This window comes from Talpa occidentalis, unplaced genomic scaffold (assembly GCF_014898055.3).
Source record: "Talpa occidentalis isolate TD23 unplaced genomic scaffold, MPIMG_talOcc4v2.1 talOcc4.11, whole genome shotgun sequence".
NCBI classification, from domain to species: Eukaryota; Metazoa; Chordata; class Mammalia; order Eulipotyphla; family Talpidae; genus Talpa; species Talpa occidentalis.
Window position 1 is genome coordinate 11,825,315 of NW_023601104.1, and position 18,459 is coordinate 11,843,773.

The window sequence follows — 18,459 nt, forward strand, 5'->3', positions numbered from 1 at the left end:
ACACAGTTCAGTGCATAGTAAACATGATATCCCTGGGACAGAGTAATGTTACAAAACAAGCATAAGTGTTGCTCTGTGTGTGGTCTCTGCATCAGGACATCTATCTTTTGAAGAAAAGCTGACTCATATCCCTAAATTTTCTTGCATGGGCCCCAGTCTAGAATCTTGCCTATTCCTGATTAATCTGGTAGCTATTTGCTGAAGCAGCTTTCAAAAGAGTATCTAGAATGAAAGGCATTACCAGCATAGTGCTGACTGCTATTTTAGAACTATTTTCCCCTCCTATTACTAATTTTCTACCTTCGGTGAGAATTTGACTTAGATTGGAAAACAGAGATCTAGTTTTGTGACATCCGAGAAGGGAAATTTATGCTGTCTTCAGAGTCTAACCAAAAAGAACTTCCCTAAAGGCTACCTATATCTTTGACCTGCTTTATGTTACTAATTTTGATGTGTTCTCAGAACACTGGATGACTCTTTGGCAACATGTTTACTTCTTTTGCAGCCTATTTGCAAGTTTTCACTGGAGACTTCACTTCTAACAGCTTCTCCAAGGATGCAGGACTAATCTCTGAGCACCTCCATGAATTTACACCTTGCTTCTTCATCTAAGCCTGCTGAAAATGAGACGGTGTCCAACCAGCCACCATTGCAGCAGATTGAGGCACAGCTACCACTTGTTAGCCATTACAGATTCTGCAGAAACAGCCAGAAACATGCAGCTAATTTGTCGAACAATTAGAAGCACTCCTGGACAGGCTAATTGCCCTTGGAGAGTGGACTAATGCCCAGTGTGATCTTACCTATACTCTCTGTAGAGAATCAGTGTTTGCAGTAAACCAACTGGCTACAACCATGGAAGGGCAATGAGTGGCCTAAAGCAATTTAATGAACTCTCCACTCTGAATCCTGGGAAGGCTTGATCAACAGCTGGAAGAGATCATTGCTTGCTCTTGTAGGCCTTTTAGGTTAACTGTTCCTTACAGTACATGGAGGGACCTGGTGCCAGAGGAAAAGCAAGATCTACCCCTCAAGGAGAAAATGATGGGGTCATAACTTATCTCTTAAGTATCCACTGCTATTCTGATTCCCAGTTCTGGGTGAATAAAAAGTTTTACTTTAATATGATTGCTATCAACCCACTGCTCAAATACATAGATAAGGTTGTTTCTACCACCATGATTTTAACAACCTATCTGATATTTTTCTCTGTGAGTTCAATAAAACTAGACATAGATGCCAAAAAGCAGGCTTTGTTTTTATTTAGTATGGGAGATATAGGAAAAGGGAACTAATATTTCACAGACTATAAGAGGTGAAACTGAATGCAGGGTTATGAAATAACAAACAGAGACTTGTACTAAAAGGAACCTCCAAAATGTATTCCTTGCCTGAGGATTTGCTCCTCCCTGCAGATGGACATTTACAGATCTTAAGAACTTCTAAGAGAGTCAAATCCATGCTCTCTCACCTTATTTAAATGTTTAGTTCTATGTTTTCTTTTACATAAACCCACCTTGTATCAGTTTGAGTGTAACTGCTATTTTCTAAGTACTGACACAAAATAAGTCTTAGTTTACAGCATTCTAACTTCGGTAACTTAATGTGTTTTTCATTGTTATTTCCAGTCATCAAGAGGAGGAAAAGATTCAGTAATTTATTTGCATATTATTTTTTTCATAAATCTCCAAACCAGTCCCTAGAGAACAGGAATATCTGGAAATTCTTAGTGTTTCATACAGAAGAATATAACATTCATGTCAGACTTTCGACAGAGCATGGTTTTGGTGGGAAAATTGAGCAATTACTGTCAGTTAAACAGCGCAGGGAAGTGATTCAAACCATCAGTAACAGAGCTGGGGGTTTCCATGGAAGTATCTCAGTGCTCAATGCAAGAAGGAAGAGGGCTCAAAGTTAGAGGCTCAGAGCCACGCCCCACTGTCTTCAACCCAACTAACTATTCTTCAGACTTCTGAGAGTCTGCTGCTGTTAAATTTTTTTAAGCCAATAAAAATAGCATGAGCCAGATCATAAGAACAAGCACATACTAAGGCCTAAGGAAATTATGTGCTTGGAACATAAACCTAAGTTGGTGATAATACGAGACAAAAATGAATCTGGATATTATTCTTGAAAAGGGTTGCCTATTGGACAAAATTGCTTGCTTAATTTAAAATAGAAACAATACGGTGCTTTGACTGATTTGTCTGTTTGATTGCACAAGGTCATCATGAAAACAGGGTTTTTCTACCTGCTCTCATATAATTAGTATTCTTTCCTGGGTTGCAGCCTCAAAAACAACATGTAGATCAGTCTTTGGTTTAAAAAATAATAAGCTATATTACTATAAATGGGAGAAACTAGCTGTAATGTGTTCATTATCTTAGGCGTACAACCTTTGTGCCCTCTGCTTAAGAGTTTCTTGCCTATTTTTGCCTATTCATCATCCTACTAAGGCATAAAGGCCCTGCTGAAGTCCCTCTTCCAGAGTCCTTTTCGCTACAGTCATTAATATTCATCTTCCTTCTTCCCCCACAGCCCTGTCCTTTCCTTCTACCTCAGCACATCCTAAAATGCTTTATGTTTACTATATATGTGGTTTATACCCTCTAAACTACAATCTCCCTAAGGGATTAGTCATCCTTTCAAAGCAAGCAGCACATCACGAAGTTAGATGCCAAATAAATGTTAGTTGAGTTGAATTTGGAAAAATATGTCTACTTTGGGAGAGAATACATAATCTAATGGGATATCAGGTCTATTTGTGTTTGGACACATTTTCACATCTTAGACTTCTGATGGCATACAACAGAAGTAATTCACACATACAAAAGAACATTAAAAGTTAAGCAATAATTACAGTATGACTAAGGGTTGGCGTGAAGGAGTACAAACTTCCAGCTGGAAGATGAATACATTCCAGAGGTGGTATATAAAACATGGTGTTATAGTTAATATACTTAAGTATATACTTGAAAATTGCTGAGAGAATGTTCTCACCACAAAAAGGAAATAATTATGTGAGGCAATGCAGGTGTTAGGTATAGTGGTAATTATTTTGCAATTATATAAGTGCATCAAATCACACTCTAAACTGTAGTCAGTGTTACATGCCAGTTATATCTCAATGAAACTGGAAAAAATAATTACAGTGTATTTGTAATCTAGATTGTCACACTATGTCATAATCCCGTTTTAAGAATATCTGTAAACACAGCCACAGCCAGCAATTGTTTACCTGATTACTCTTCAGGGTCACATCACTGAAGTGTCCTGACTACTCTCCTATATATTCCCAAGAGGCAAAGTTCCAATTTTATATTTTTAATGCTGCTTTGCTATTCTCCCTGCTTCCTATCTCTTACTCACACCACATTGTGTGTACCTGTTCAACTCTATGTCACACAGCCTAACAGGTGCTCAAGTCACAATACATGTACCCAGAACTTGGCATCACACTTACAGATTTGCAATCGATCAGTATAACATGGCATAGCAGTTGAAAACCACTATCTTAAAATATTTCTCTAATCTAGATGTCTCACTTTGTAACCAAAATCCAGTCCTATCTACTCTCAGGGTCTGTGGTGGTTTTGTGCTTTACTTTTCAAATTCTATATTCTTTATACTTCTATGCTGCTTCTTTTTCCCATTGGTGGAAGAATTTTATCTAAATTCCCCAGTCTCTTGAGAAAAGCCCCAGGTCTAATTACCAGGGGTATAGGAAGTGCCTTGTCTTTAGTGCAGCAAGCCTAATTCATCTATACTGATGAACTCCAGTAAGCACCATTTTACTGTCTTTTCTATTCTATCTTATTCTGAATTTTCTATTGTATTTTATTGTTTTTTCTACTCTATTCTATTCTGAAAGGCTTGTTACCTTTCATGCTTCATTCAGCTTGAATCAAGTTACCACAGCTTTAACTCCCAAACTCTTATTCTTCAGATGGCAGTAGTCACAGATTCAGTGGTCTCAATTTTCCAAGGGCAGTGTCAGTTTATACCTGTCATTTTAATTTTGTTAGAAACCTCTTTCACTCTTTAAAGGTCCTGGTCTGGACAATTCCATGTCTACCTAGCCATACAACACATGGTCTCTAACCTGGGTGTAGCCAAGCAAGTACATACAGGGATTGGGCAGTGTTTTCCTTATGATTATCATTGTTCTATAGTTCACTTGCCCATAGTAATGTAAACCGATAGTTTCTAATTATTGTAATTTGACTGGGTAAAACTGACCATCATTGGGGTAATGTTTTGAAGCTAATCTCACATGTCTGTTCTTAGGTTCCGCTCCTGGCTGAAGTTTATGGGATAGAGGGAAATATCTTCAGGCTTAAAATCAATGAAGAGACTCCCCTGAAACCTAGGTATGAAGTTCCAGATGTCCTTACAAGCAAGCCAAGTACTGTAAGGTAAGCCAAGGAACAAGATGTCTTGGTAATACTCTCGATTTATTCTTTTATCAGACCTTCTATAGTAGATTTTGCATATGCATCACATCTTATCTATCCAGAGTTATAATCATTTGCAGAGTTAGTTTTCAGTTATTTGGGGATAAATTGATCCATTTGTTCCTTATCCGTTCTGTTTTCTCTTCATCCACCATTTGACTCATCAGCACTTATTAGTAGGGAGAGACAGCGTTTTTGATCCTTGCTCTCCTTCTCACAAAGAAAGCTGTATATCAACCAGATTTTGGGAACAATTAAGAGAGTTATTTAATGTACTTGCTCAGATTAGCAACAGGGCTCCAGAGATCTAATATACTAGTCAAACTCCCATGCTTATGGTAATTTGTACAATTAGATTGACTTACTTTCAATTAGAGTAGTCTCAGAAGCCCAACATGTAATTTGACTTAGAAGTTAGCAACAAATTAATAATCAGTGTCTAGGTGAAAAAAATATTTGGGGATTAAAGCGTTTTCCATAACCCTGCAAAATCTTCCGTTCTCACCATGCTTTCCAGGAACACCTCAGTTTAGTTCTACCTGTTGATTTGCTATGTTCTGCATTTTTATTTCACTTAAGGAATTTAAGACTATGTCATATGCTTTAATTTTAACTGTATCATTACTATGGTTTCATGTAGATTACCTTTTCCATGAAAATATATAACATATGGTCAATAGATTGTAAGGAGAAATTAATTCAGCTATGCTATGGTAGACCTGTCATAAATTTGAAATACATCTATTCATTAAGCTCCTATTTATACACCAAAAATGTAGGAACAGGAGTCAAAAACACTCTTCTGAAGGCTTTTGCAATTTGGCAAATGGCACAATACATATAAATGCAATTGGCACAATAATATAAATGTAATATATATAAAAACAACTGGGTCATGATATATTATTTTATACTGTCCTGGAATATTCAATTTGCTATTTGAAGCTTTAAAATTTTTACATCTCAGGCCTCCGTGATGGCGCAAGGGGTTAAGATGCAACTTAGGAAGCTCTCCGCAGCCACTGCAGCACGAGTTCCATCCCCAGCCAGGGAGCTACCCACATGGAGGAACAGACATCTTCTGACTCGCCCGCTGCTCCCCTCAGCAGTGTATTTCAGTCAGTCCGCCTATTCTGTTCCCCACTATGTCTCTGGTGAATTCTCTCACCTCCCCCCCTCCAACGCCATAACTCTGGCCTGTACTCCAATTCTTGCATGTATAAATAAATAAATCTTAAAAAAAAAAAGAGAGAGTAGGATGATATGGCATAAAATATAATTTAAAAAATATTTTACATCTGTGTTCATAAGTAAAAATATTCTGTAGTTGTTTTTTCCCCCTGTACTATGTTTGTCATCTCATATGTTAGTTCTGCTCTGTTCCAACTTCTAAAGGCCTTTAGCTACTGTAGTAACCAGAAAGCTTAATACTACATTTCTCCACTTCTGAGACTCCCATGCAGCTAGGCTCTGATGTAATTCAGGTTTCACCAATCCAGCTGCACTGACGAGAATCTCAATTTCAGAATTGAGTTCCCCATTTTACTAGTATGGATTTGACAGCTGTGGAACAGGTCTAGAGCTACACTAGTTAGAGCAGTGGTTTCCTCATCTCTGGATAAAGCTAAGGTGGTATGATCTGGAGCCCTGCAGTTATGACAGTGTCTTCTGAGTGTCCCACTTCCTGATTCTAGCTGAGATAGAAATTCTGTTGACCATACAGTTGTGCAGCATGTTCTAGGGGGCCATTACTGAACACACAGCTGGAACCTGCTCCTAATTCCTCTTATTAAACTATTAACTTTCTGCTTAAAGTAATGAGAGTAGTTTCTGTTATCTGCAGATGAGTCCTGTTTAAGATACTTATTGGCTTCAGAAGTGAATTTAAGGGCCTCCCCGGTGGCGCAGCGGTTGAGCGCTGGGTTGCGAAGCTGCCCGCGGCCTCTGCGGCGCCGGTTCGATCCCCGGCTGCTCCCCGGCCACAGGAGGAGGGTCCCACATGGCGCGCAGACCTCTCCTGCCACCCGCTGCTCCCCTCAGCAGTGTACTTCGGTCCTTCTGCCTGCTCTGCTCCCCGCTCTGGCCCTGGTGAATTCTCTCACCCTCCCACGCTTCTGACTGTACCCAGTGCATGTATAAACAAAACAAACAAATAAATAAAGCATGCCTCTATTAAAAAAAAAAAAAAAAAGAAGTGAATTTAAGCAACAGACCCTGAAGAATGGGATATGAGAATATGAGACTCATTAGCCAACCTACTTAGATTTGAAGGCAGTGAGGACTAAGATATCATTAGAGGATGAAATGTCAGTGCTACGATGAATTATGCCCGCAGCCCTTTTATTTGTTGATGCTCTAACCCCTTGTATCTCAATGTTACTATATGTAAAAATTGGGCCATTGGAGAGGTTACTAAATTAAAATGGGATCATTAAGGCAGGCCCTAATCCAATAAATCTCCTCTAAAAAGAGGAGATTAGGATACAGGTAACACAGACAGAAGGATAACCATATGAGGACGCTAGCAAACTAAATCAACTAGTAATAAACCATGGCATTCAGTGGCAAAGTTACTCAAATTAACTACCTGCGGCCAATTGAAATAAAATGCCTATGAAAAGCATGGCTCTGGCAGATCAAATGGTAGGGCTATGGCATAGCATTGTTGCCATATAGAATTCAAAACTCTGGGGCCTCCCTTGTGGTGCAGGTGGTTGAGCGCAGCGCTGTAAAGCTGTCCGCAGCCTCTGCAGTGCTGGTTGGATCCCCACGGGCCTCGGAGCAACCCACATGGCACGGCAGACCTCTCCTGTCTCACCCGCTGCTCCCCTCAGCAGTGTGTTTCATCAGTCTGCCTGTTTTGTTGCCCTCTCTGTCTCTGGTGAATCCTCTCACCCTCCCGCACCTCTGGCCTATATCCTGGTTCTTGTATAAATAAAATAAATCTTTAAAAAAAATAATTAAACTTAAAAAAAAAAAAGAATTCTAAACTCTGAGGTGGCTGTTTATTACCCTCACTGAAGAACTTTATTAAAAAAAATAGCAATCCGGGCCTCCCCGGTGGCGCATCGGTTGAGCGCTGGCTTGCAAAGCTGCCCGGAGCCTCTGCGGCGCCGGTTCGATCCCCGGCTGCTCCCCGGCCACCGGAGGAGGGTCCCACATGGCGCGCAGACCTCTCCTGCCGCCCGCTGCTCCCCTCAGCAGTGTACTTTGTCACTCTGCCTGCTCTGGCTCTGGTGAATTCTCTCACCCTCCCGTGCTTCTGACTGTACCCAGTGCTTATATAAATAAATAAATAAATAAATAAATCTTTAAAAAAAAAAAAAAATAGCAATCCCAGGGCTTTAAATTCTTAGCTCAAGACATTGTCAGAAACCTAGTATCTATGACTACCCTAAAAGTCTCTTATGTCTCTTGTAGCTATAGAATGTTTTGTAGTAGAAAATCAGATACAGAATTTGATATTGTAGTTTGAGGAATTAGACCATGAGTTGAAATCACAACTTCATCAGATCTGTAAATTTAGGACATTAACTGGGGAAATGTAGGGTGCCTCAAAATTGAATGATAACAGGGCCTCCCCGGTGGCGCAGCGGTTGAGCGCTGGGTTGTGAAGCTGCCCGCAGCCTCTGCAGCGCCAGTTCGATCCCCGGCTGCCCCCTGGCCACCGGAGGAGGGTGCCACATGGTGCACAGACCTCTCCTGCCGCCCGCTGCTCCCCTCAGCAGTGTGCTTCAGTCCTTCTGCCTGCTCTGCTCCCCGCTCTAGCTCTGGTGAATTCTCTCACCCTCCTGCGATTCTGACTGTACCCAGTGCTTGTATAAATAAATAAAAATAAAATCTTTTAAAAAAAATTGAATAATAACATTTGGAAAGATTTGGTTAATTGTAAGTACCCAAACTTCAAAATTCTACAGAACACCCCTTTCCAGCAAAGCAGATCCTCTGCTCTGTCTGCCACAGCTGATCCTATCTTGCTTTAAAACCCCTGTTGACCTTACCTAAGATGTGCCCTGTAAGGGGATCCCAGTGTTCCCTGTGCTTCATCCCTTCCACCCTTCACTGCCCCCAGGCCCTCCATTAGTCAGAGCCCAAGATGCCCTTGGAGCTAATTACAGTCAAACCTCAGAGAAGACACTCAACCTAAAGAATTATAAGTCTGTATATTGGGAAAAAACTGGGAAATGTACATGGAAATTATTTGAGAAATTCCTAGACCAGACAAAAGGAACATAATTTTAGGTCATGCTAGATTTATTGACATTGGGTACAAGTACCAGAGAATCTAAAATTGATATGCCTGCTTGAATAGCTGGGAGTGGTTCTAATTGTGTGATTGGTTAGCTGTAATCTATACTATATATGGAATTGACTGAATGAAGCAAGGTGCCCAAAATTCCTTGGGGCAGTGTAGAATAAATGATCTATAGATTTAGAGAGAGAAAGCTGTTGAAATGGCTTTATCAAATGCAATCAGCTTAATCTAGCCCCTAAATGTGTTATCCAAAAAGACAGAAGATACTCCTTTCATTTAGAAATATATGGGTGAGAGAAAACTTGGAAAGCAGAGTAGTAAACATCTTTTATGGCCTGGAGATAATAGTGGGCTATGATGCCATGAATAGGAGCTCCCTGATTTCACTAGCTATGATGAGACTTCAGATGGACACGTTCAAGTAGCAGCATGTAGTTGTCAGAGACAAGGTGAACATGTTTCCAAAATATGTAGCAGGGCCTGTGTGGTTCTCAAAATGGTTTAATCCTCATGGTAGTAAGGGGTTCTATCAGACTGAAATACATGGATGACAGTCCTACTTGATGGAATAATTACAAGAACCCTAAATAGGTTTGATGAACAGTGAGACACCTCTCAAACAACTCCAGAACAGTTAGTTTTCACACCCTAAGCATCGTGCTTAAAGAGGAGGCCTAGAATCTATGAAGAAGGACTTTGTAAGGATATAATAAAAACATAAACTATCCTTTCCAATCTTCCCAAAAGAGGTCCCTGGTCATTTCCTAAGGTGACTATACACCAGAGAAAGAAATAATTAGACCTTTGAGGTATTTTAAATGCTCTAAGCTTACTTAATATCTGAGGATCCAAAACATTCTAACAGTCTACCTTCAAATTGAAGGCTGATGTTTGTTAGGTGAGAAATAGATAAACAAAAGTCTGACCTAGTGCCATCTCGCTGTGAACTTAGTGAGTCAATATCCCAATCTAGTTATTTTTCAGTTTCTAATTAGGTGGTTGGAATGAGGGGGGGGGGGAGCAAAGCACTTAGATTCTGTGCACCAAAGTGTCACTACACTGTCCAGACCAAGGCAATAAGGATGATATTGAGTGCTTGTTATGTGCCAGCACTGTGCTAAGTGCTTTATATGTGTGATCTCATTTAATTATCTTTTAAAAACTCCATTTGTTCTTTCTTTTATTATTTTCATTTTCAGGTTAGGAAACTGAGAATTGAAAGATTGATTAACATGTCCAAAGTTATATACCTAATGCATGGTAGAGCTATGTTTAAGTCAGACTCTCTGATGCCAAAGCCCATACTTTCCATGAATATTCTCTACTGCCTTATCTGTGCTAAATCACATAAATATTGACTTACTAATTAATTACTTTAAATTGAGAATCTAAAGAGCCATATAACCCTATAGCAAGTTAATTGTCTCTTCCTGCTTTGTTTTCTAGGTTGATTGCACACACAGAGGATACAGGCAGCCTGGTATTGACAGATGGAAAAGGAGATTTGAAGTTACATATCTCAGCAAACCCATTCAAGGTAGACATGGTGTCTGAAGAAGAGGTTGTGATGAGCATAAACTCCCTGGGCCAACTGTATTTTGAGCACCTGCAAAGGTATTTTTGCACATTACTTGTATAGAACTTAAGAAAACCTGATTGTGAATTATATAAATTAATAAAGTACATATTATATTTGTCATATATATTATTAGATAATATATTACAATAGAGAATTGATTTGCCTTATTTGATGGAATATTGTTCTAAGAAATTTCATCTTTGCACCTATGTAGGTGAATGCAGGCTTTCTGACTAGAGTGATTCCCTAACTTTTGCAAATGTGGCACTCTTAATATCTCCTGTTAACTTGATAAATGTTCATGTAAAAAACATATCTTCATAATTTCACTTTACCCCCTTACAATAACATGAATTACCCTACATTTGAAAACAAGCCCTCAAATAACATCCTTCCCCTAAAGCAACAATAGTCAAAACAGGTATGGGTGAATAAAAAGACAAATATATCAATGGAATAAAATACAGACCCCAACAATATACCCATATAAATATAGTGAACAGATAGATCTTTGTCATGAGAGTGAAACCAATACAATAGAGCACAGATAGCTTTTTCAACAAATGATTCTGGAACAATTGGACATTTGTATGCAAAAACATTAATCTAAAATGCAAACTCCTAGAACAGGAGAAAGTTTATATAACTTAGGGTATGGTGATGATTTTTCACATACAACACCAAAATAACAATCTATGAAAGAAATAACTGATAAGCTGGACTTCATTGAAAGTAATAACTGCTGGCCTGTGAAAAACAATGTCAAGAGCACTAGAAGACAAGCCAGAAAAATATTTGCAAAATACACATCTGATAAAGGACTACTACTCAAAATATACAAAGAACTCTTAAAATTCAGTAAGAAAATGAACCACCAAATTTAAAAATGGGCAAAAGACCTGAACAGATATCTTAACAGGTGGCAGTTAAGCAAATGCAAAGATGTTCAATATCATGTCATTAGGGAATTGCAAATTAAAACAGTATCTTTTTTTTTAATTGTTATGCATCTATTTGAATGGCCAACATCCAAAACAGTAACACTACCAAATGCTGGCAAGTATATGGAAAAATGGGGACTCCTCTTTCTTTGCTGCTGGGAATGCAAAGTCATATAGCCACCCTGGAAGACAGTTGGACAGTTTCTTACAAAAGTAAACATTCTTACCACGGGTCCAGCAATTGTATCCCTTAGTGTTTACTCCAAGGAAGTAAAAATTTATGTACAAGAAAAAAACATAGGTGATACACTCCTTGACATCAGTTTAGAGATGTGCTTGGGAACTCGATGTCAATATTAAGGGAAACAAAAGCAAAAATAAACAAAATGGAACTGCATTTCTAAAAATCTTCGGCAAAAGAAATTTTAATCAAGATGAAAAGCTATCCTACTGAATGGGAGAAGATACTTGTACATCATGAGTCTAATGGGGTTAATATGCAAAATATATAAAGAACTCATAAAACAACACTAAAAAAAAAGTCAATAAAAAATGGGAAAAGATGGGCCTTCCTGGTGCACAAGAGGTTAAGCACAGCACTATGAAGCTATCCACAGCCTCTGCAGCAAGAGTTCTAACCCCGGCTGGCCAGGGAGGTGACCCACATGGCACAGCAGACCTCTTCTGTCTTGCCTGCTGCTCCCCTCAGCAGTGTATTTCAGTCAATCGCCTGTTTTGTTCCCCCCTCTTGCTCTGGTGAATCCTCTCACCCCTCGCATCTCTGGCCTGTATCCCAGTTCTTGTAGGCATAAATAAATTTTTTAAAAATGGGAAGAGGTCTGAATAAACACTTCCCCTACAAAGACATACAGCTGACCAACAAGCATTTGAAAAGATGTTTATCATCTCTTATTATCAAGGAAATGTAAATCAAGACAACAGTGAGATATCCCATCACACCTGTGAGAATAGATGTTCTCCAAAAGACAAGAAGTAAGAAATGTTACAGAGAATGTTACACTGTTGGTGAAAATGTAAATTGGTACAGCCAATATTAAAGGCAGTATGCAAATTCCTCAAAATCCAACCTCTGGATATTTACATAAAGAATAAAGAACACTACTTCCAAAAATTATATGTACCCCCATGTTCATTGCAGCATATTTATAATAACCAAGAACTGGAATAACCCATCATCTAACAAGTGGATAAAGAAGGCATAGAGTATATATACACAGTGGAATATTATTCAGCTACTAAAAAGATGAAATCCCACCAACATGAATGGATCTACAAGGTATTATACTAGTGAAATGAGCCACACGGAGGAAGACACATACCATATGATTTCACTCATATGTGGTATACAGAGAAAACAAAGAAACAGATAAATTAAATAAGATAAACCTTTTGAACTATAAGAAAAATTAGTGGTTACCAGAAGAGAAAGAGGAAAGTAAGGGGGCCTAAATCATCAGGACAAAGGGGTCAATTGTATGATGAAAGGTAGAACTGGACTTTTAGTAGTGAACTTAATATAGTATATGCATATATTTTCAATGAAGTATACCTGAAATTATACCATGCAATGGTACTTCAATAAAAAGTAAATAAAAATAAATTGAAAAAATAAAAACCTTATGTCCACACAAAAAATCTGCATATAGGTATTTTTAGCAGCTTTATTAATTGCCAAAACATGGAAACAACCAAGAAGTCCTTCAGTAAGTAAACAGATAAACTGTGGGATATCCAGACAATGGACTATTACTTGGCTCTTAAAGAAAATGAGCTAAACAAGCCTTGCAATGACATGGAGGGACCTTAAATGTTTTTACCAAGTGAAGAAAGCCAATCCTGTAAAGAGTACATTTTATGTGAATCCAACTATATGACATTCTGGAAAAGACAAAACTCTGGAGACAGTGAAAAGATTAGTAGTTGCAGGGACTAAGGAAACAGAGTGACGACTAGGCAAGGAACAGAAGATTTTTAGGTCAGTGAAAATATTCTGTATGATACCACAATGATAGCTATATGACATCATACATTCGTCAAAGCCCATGGAAAACATAACACCAAGAGTGAACCCAAATGTAAACTATGGATGTTAGTTGATAGTGTACCACTCTCATGTGAGATGTTGATAATGGGGGAGACTGTGGATGTGTGGGAACAATGAATATGTGGGAACTCTGCTTTCTGCTCAATTTTGCTGTTAACCTAAAACTGCTCTAATAAATAAAGTATTGATTTTTAAAAAATTAAAAGGCAACATACTAATGAAAAATTTTAAATGTATATAAAAGCCAAAAATTAATATATGATATAAAAAGCTTAACTCAGTGAGAAAAGAACAAGCAAACTGCAGCATATTAGCACATATTAACAACATGATATCAAAAATTTTAAGAATGAGTGAAAAAAAATACAAAAAATATATGCAGTATCTCTCTATTTGTATGAAAGATTTTTTAAGGCAAAACCAAATAATAGATATATGGGGTTGCTTACACATGTGAGAATAATATTTTTAAAAACCATAAGAGATAGCTATTACACAAAATTTAGTAAAGTGTTACTCTGAAGGGTGTGGGAATAGACATATGCATTTGAAGAGCAGCACACAGAAACTCCCAAGGAACAAGATTTTTCTGCAGCTTATGCTTCCAATGGATCCATAGTTGTTCATTTTAGTATGATTCTTTAAATTCTGTACAAACACACTGTACAGTAAAAAACATTAATGTGTAGTGAATCTGAATAGAAAATTCACAGAAGAAATAAAAATACCATTTAATGTATAAAAAGGTAGTCTACCTCATTCATGACCACAGAAATACAAATTGAAATGCATCATCTTTTTTAAAATTTAGATTGACAAAGAGTCAAAAGATTGATAAAAGATCAATATTGTTAAGAATGGGGAGAAATGAGCACTCAAAAACAACTGTGGTTAAGAAAATAAGTTGTCACAGTCATTCTGAAAGACAGTACATCTATTGCTCTGTACTAGGGTAATAAATGAAGAGAAAATTCTATTGCTTACTTGTTTTAAGTATTATGAGCATGTATTACATTTATAACAAAAGAACTGATAAAAAATATTTTTAAAGTGTCAAGAAAATTCTAATATATTTTCACTTTTGTAAGAAATCAAATGTTCAATTTTATAAATTTTTATTTTTATAATGAAGTTATTTTTAATAAGTTAAAGTATATAATTTATGTGTGTCAAAAGTTGCAAATGAAAATCTGTATCCTTGAACAAAATTCTGTCAGTCATGCTGTGAGTGAAACAATTTTATGTTGAAACAGAGCTACCAAAGAACATGAGGAGGATGCATCTACTGACACCTGTCAGGTAATCCAGATTGAGCAACTTTTCTTTTCTTTTTAATCTTTTACACCATCATCATCATTATGTGGCATATAATTGGCTCTTTTCCTCCCTTCTACTACTGATGAGTAATTGTTAAATGCTCTATTACATGTAAATTATGGCTGATTTACAGGTTGTAAATCAGTAAGGCAAGCACTGTCTCTTGCTTGCCTTAATATCTCATTGATTATTTCATTCATTTGGTCATTTATGTATTCATTCATTCAAAAAATATAAAATTGCTGAGAGCCTGCTTTATGCCAGGCAAGTAAGTTATACTTAGACAGGAGAATCATTTGTGAATGAAACAGATCCCAACCGTCCCCATGAAACTTGGAATCTGCTTGGAAAGACAGACACTAAGTAATTACTGCATGAGAAGTGTTATAAAGGGTTCTGTCAAAGGACACAGCAAGGAATTTGACCAAGTTGAGAGTTAGGAAAACCCTCCTAATGGAAAGAATGTTAAAGCTGAGCCTGATGCCTGTCAAAAAGCTGGGTAAAGAATATTCCAGATAGAGAATATTCCAAATGTCTTTCCATAGTCAAAGACATTGAGGTCAGAAAGTTCACACTTGAGAAATTTTATATAAATTATCTTTTGTTAGGAGAAAGCAAAGCAAAGCATGTATGTAACAAGGCTAGTGTGTTAGCCAGGGGCAATTCTGTGAAAAGTCTTGGAATAATTCTTTTATTTAACAAATATTTGTTGAGCACCTCCTAGAGAATAGATTTTGGTGACAGATCATTGAACAAATCAAACTTCCCTAATAATCATAGGGCTTACATTCTTCTAGAACATGTTAACCTTTTTAGACTTTATCCTAAGAGCAAAGGAAAACTATGGAAAGATGATAAGCAGCAGAGAATGGTCTGATTGTTTTTTAAAAGATTGTTTTGCACATGAAGGGGGAGACCCTATGCCTCTAAATCATGATGTTACCTCAATAAAAATAAAAAGAAATTTTTTTAAATAAGGAGAAAAAGATTTTTTGGCTAAAATATGAGAAATGTACACTCCAGAAATTTTTTCTTCATCAAAACCATGTGCAATTTCAAAGGAGCCTTGATAGTTGCTATGGTCACCAGGATGATAAATTATAGTCAGCCTTACAAAGGAAGGAAATTCCAACACATACTACAAGAGAGATGACAATCTGTATCATTGAACAAAATTCTGTCAGTCTCTCCATGAGTGAAACAACCTAGTATAGTGAAGATATTATACTAAGTGAAATAAGCCCATCACAAAAGGACAAATACTATATGATTCCACTTAAATGAGATATCTAGAGTAGTCAAGTTCAGAGACAGGAAGTAGAATGATGATTGCCAGGAGTTGGAGGAATAAGGGACTATCGTTTAATGGGTACCGAGGTTCAGTTTGGGCAGATGTAAAATTCCAAAGACAGATAGTAATGGTTGCTGTACAGGGTGAATTAATGCCATTAAACATAGACTTAAGAATGGTCAAATTTTATGTATATTTTACCACAATAAAAAATATATTCACATCAGCTTAGTTCACAGGGAAAATTAGCATTATTCAGAATATACATGTTTTCTTAATAGATTTGATTTTTTAACATTTTTTTTTTTATAATTTTTTTTTTTTTTAATAGAGGCACGTTTATTTATTTATTTATTTATTTGTTTGTTTGTTTTGTTTATACATGCACTGGGTACAGTCAGAAGCGCGGGAGGGTGAGAGAATTCACCAGAGCCAGAGCGGGGAGCAGAGCAGGCAGAAGGATGAAGTACACTGCTGAGGGGAGCAGCGGGCGGCAGGAGAGGTCTGCACGCCATGTGGGACCCTCCTCCGCTGGCCAGGGAGCAGCCGGGGATCGAACCGGCGCCTCAGAGGCTGCGGGCAGCTTTGCAACCCAGCGCTCAACCGCTGCGCCACCGGGGAGGCCCGATTTTTTAACATTTGTTAATACCATAAACTGGTCTTTTGAAAGATTATAGTTTTCTCACTCTAGGTTTTTTTTTTTTTTGTTTGTTTGTTTAAAGATTTATTCATCTATTTATACAAGAGCTGGGGTACAGGCTAGAGGCGTGGGAGGGTGAGAGGATTCACCAGAGACAGAGCAAGGAGCAGAACAGGCAGATTAACTGAAATACACTACTGAGGGGAGCAGTGGGCAAGACAGGACAGGTCTGCCGTGCATGTGGGTATCTCCCTGGCTGGCCGGGAATCAAACCCTTGCTGCAGAGGCTGCAGACAGCCTCACAGCGCTGCGCTCAACCTGCTGGAGCCACTGGCGAGGCTCCCTCACTCCAGTTTTTTAACAATCCATATAAAATATGCTATTATAGTAATCCTTGTTGCAATTAATAAACTCTATTTGCTCTTTTTTCCATTCCAACAGGAAAATCAAGATGCTCTAGATCTATGGAAGAGAAATTTGGAAAATTGTGGATATCAAAGCTAATGGTAAAATTGAAACTGGTATAGTGTTAAATCATATTGTTCCAAAATAGTTAAATGTCATTATCTAAATGTCCTTGAGCTTTGGCACCTAAACAAGTGACTTCTATAAGGTGAACTCAAATCTCAGATTTTTTGGTCTTTTTTATTATTTTCTTGTTTTATTGTTAATTTTTGGATGGTATTTGATGAAATCTCAGATTTGGGTATCCTGTTCTTGGATAATGCATGCAACAGAAAAATGTGGCTGTATACCTTCTGTGGGAAGTGTAGAGAAATGCAGGCCTCATAGAGTTCATGGTCTTGTGGAAGTGCCTGGGTCAGCATGCTGCTTACATTAGATCTAGGAGATCACCCAGCTGCAAATTCCACATTCTATTTTATGAGATTGAAATGATGTCACCAAGTTCCAGAGCCCATCAGCCCCAACTTTCCAAGCCAGTGGTTCTCACCTTTTTCAAACTTCATGTTCACATAGGCATCCCATGAACATCTTTGACATTTCTCACTAGGTTTACTGACAGGATGGGGTAGGGGTCTGGAAGGAAGTTTGTCTCTTTAGGAGATGCCTTTCAGATACTGGAGGTTTATGTAACTGGAAAGACACTTTCCTGCTTCCTCCCTACCTTGTAAAATAACAGGTCTTCCCCCAACTCCTTTAGAATCCTGTTCTGGCATCTATTATCTAAGCCTCGTATAAGGAAAAGGATTTGAAATATGCCCCAAATTTACAAGTAGGGGAGCCCGCAGGCTCTCCTTTTTTTTTTTAATAACATCATAATCCTTCTTACCTTCTCTATAGACCCCCCCTTTCTCCAAATAAAGACCATTTAATGTCAATACTTTTACCTAAGAGTGAATTTTAGTCTCTAAAGTAAATTATTAAATAAAGGATTTTGTCTTTGGCTAAAGAAAAAAAAATATATATATATATTTATAATCACAGGGAAGGGGGTACTGTGAAAAGCCAGAATCCACCTGGTGCCCTTGACAATATGGCCTGTGTTACATTCGGATAAATGATCTGGCAGATGACACACGGTCTTCCATCTAGCAAAGATTAAAACTGATCAGTATCCTTTGTTCTCTCACAGCAAAGATGTATGCAATATATGTCAGGAAAATCTGTGTTAGGAAAAAAAACCTAAAACCTTACACAGAAAAGCTTACATACACAGAAAGCTCTCAGTACACAGCTATAGAAACGTAACTCATAACTGACCAGGACTTTGCCTTGTTTCTTCTGTGTCCTTACAATGCCTGAATATAACCTCTAAGGAGTCAGCACACATGATCTGCTGATTGATCAGGGCGAGCTCAGGGCTCTCAGCCCCTAATCCAATCATCTTGGGACACTCACAGTTACCTGAATAATTGATTGTCCCATTATAGTAGAAAAACTCAGTCAGTGTCCTGG

General features: G+C 37.9%; 1 protein-coding gene across 1 annotated transcript in view; it reads left to right on the plus strand.

Annotated features, from left to right (window-relative positions):
• The window catches only part of GANC (glucosidase alpha, neutral C), a 62,032-nt gene that overhangs the window by 8,251 nt on the left and 35,322 nt on the right, over window positions 1–18,459 (plus strand). Inside the window, exons 4-6 of the mRNA XM_037502289.2 lie at window positions 4,288–4,415; window positions 10,156–10,323; window positions 17,326–17,342. Of these exons, the coding sequence (XP_037358186.1) occupies window positions 4,288–4,415; window positions 10,156–10,323; window positions 17,326–17,342 (313 nt within the window). The remainder of the gene's footprint in view (window positions 1–4,287; window positions 4,416–10,155; window positions 10,324–17,325; window positions 17,343–18,459) is intronic.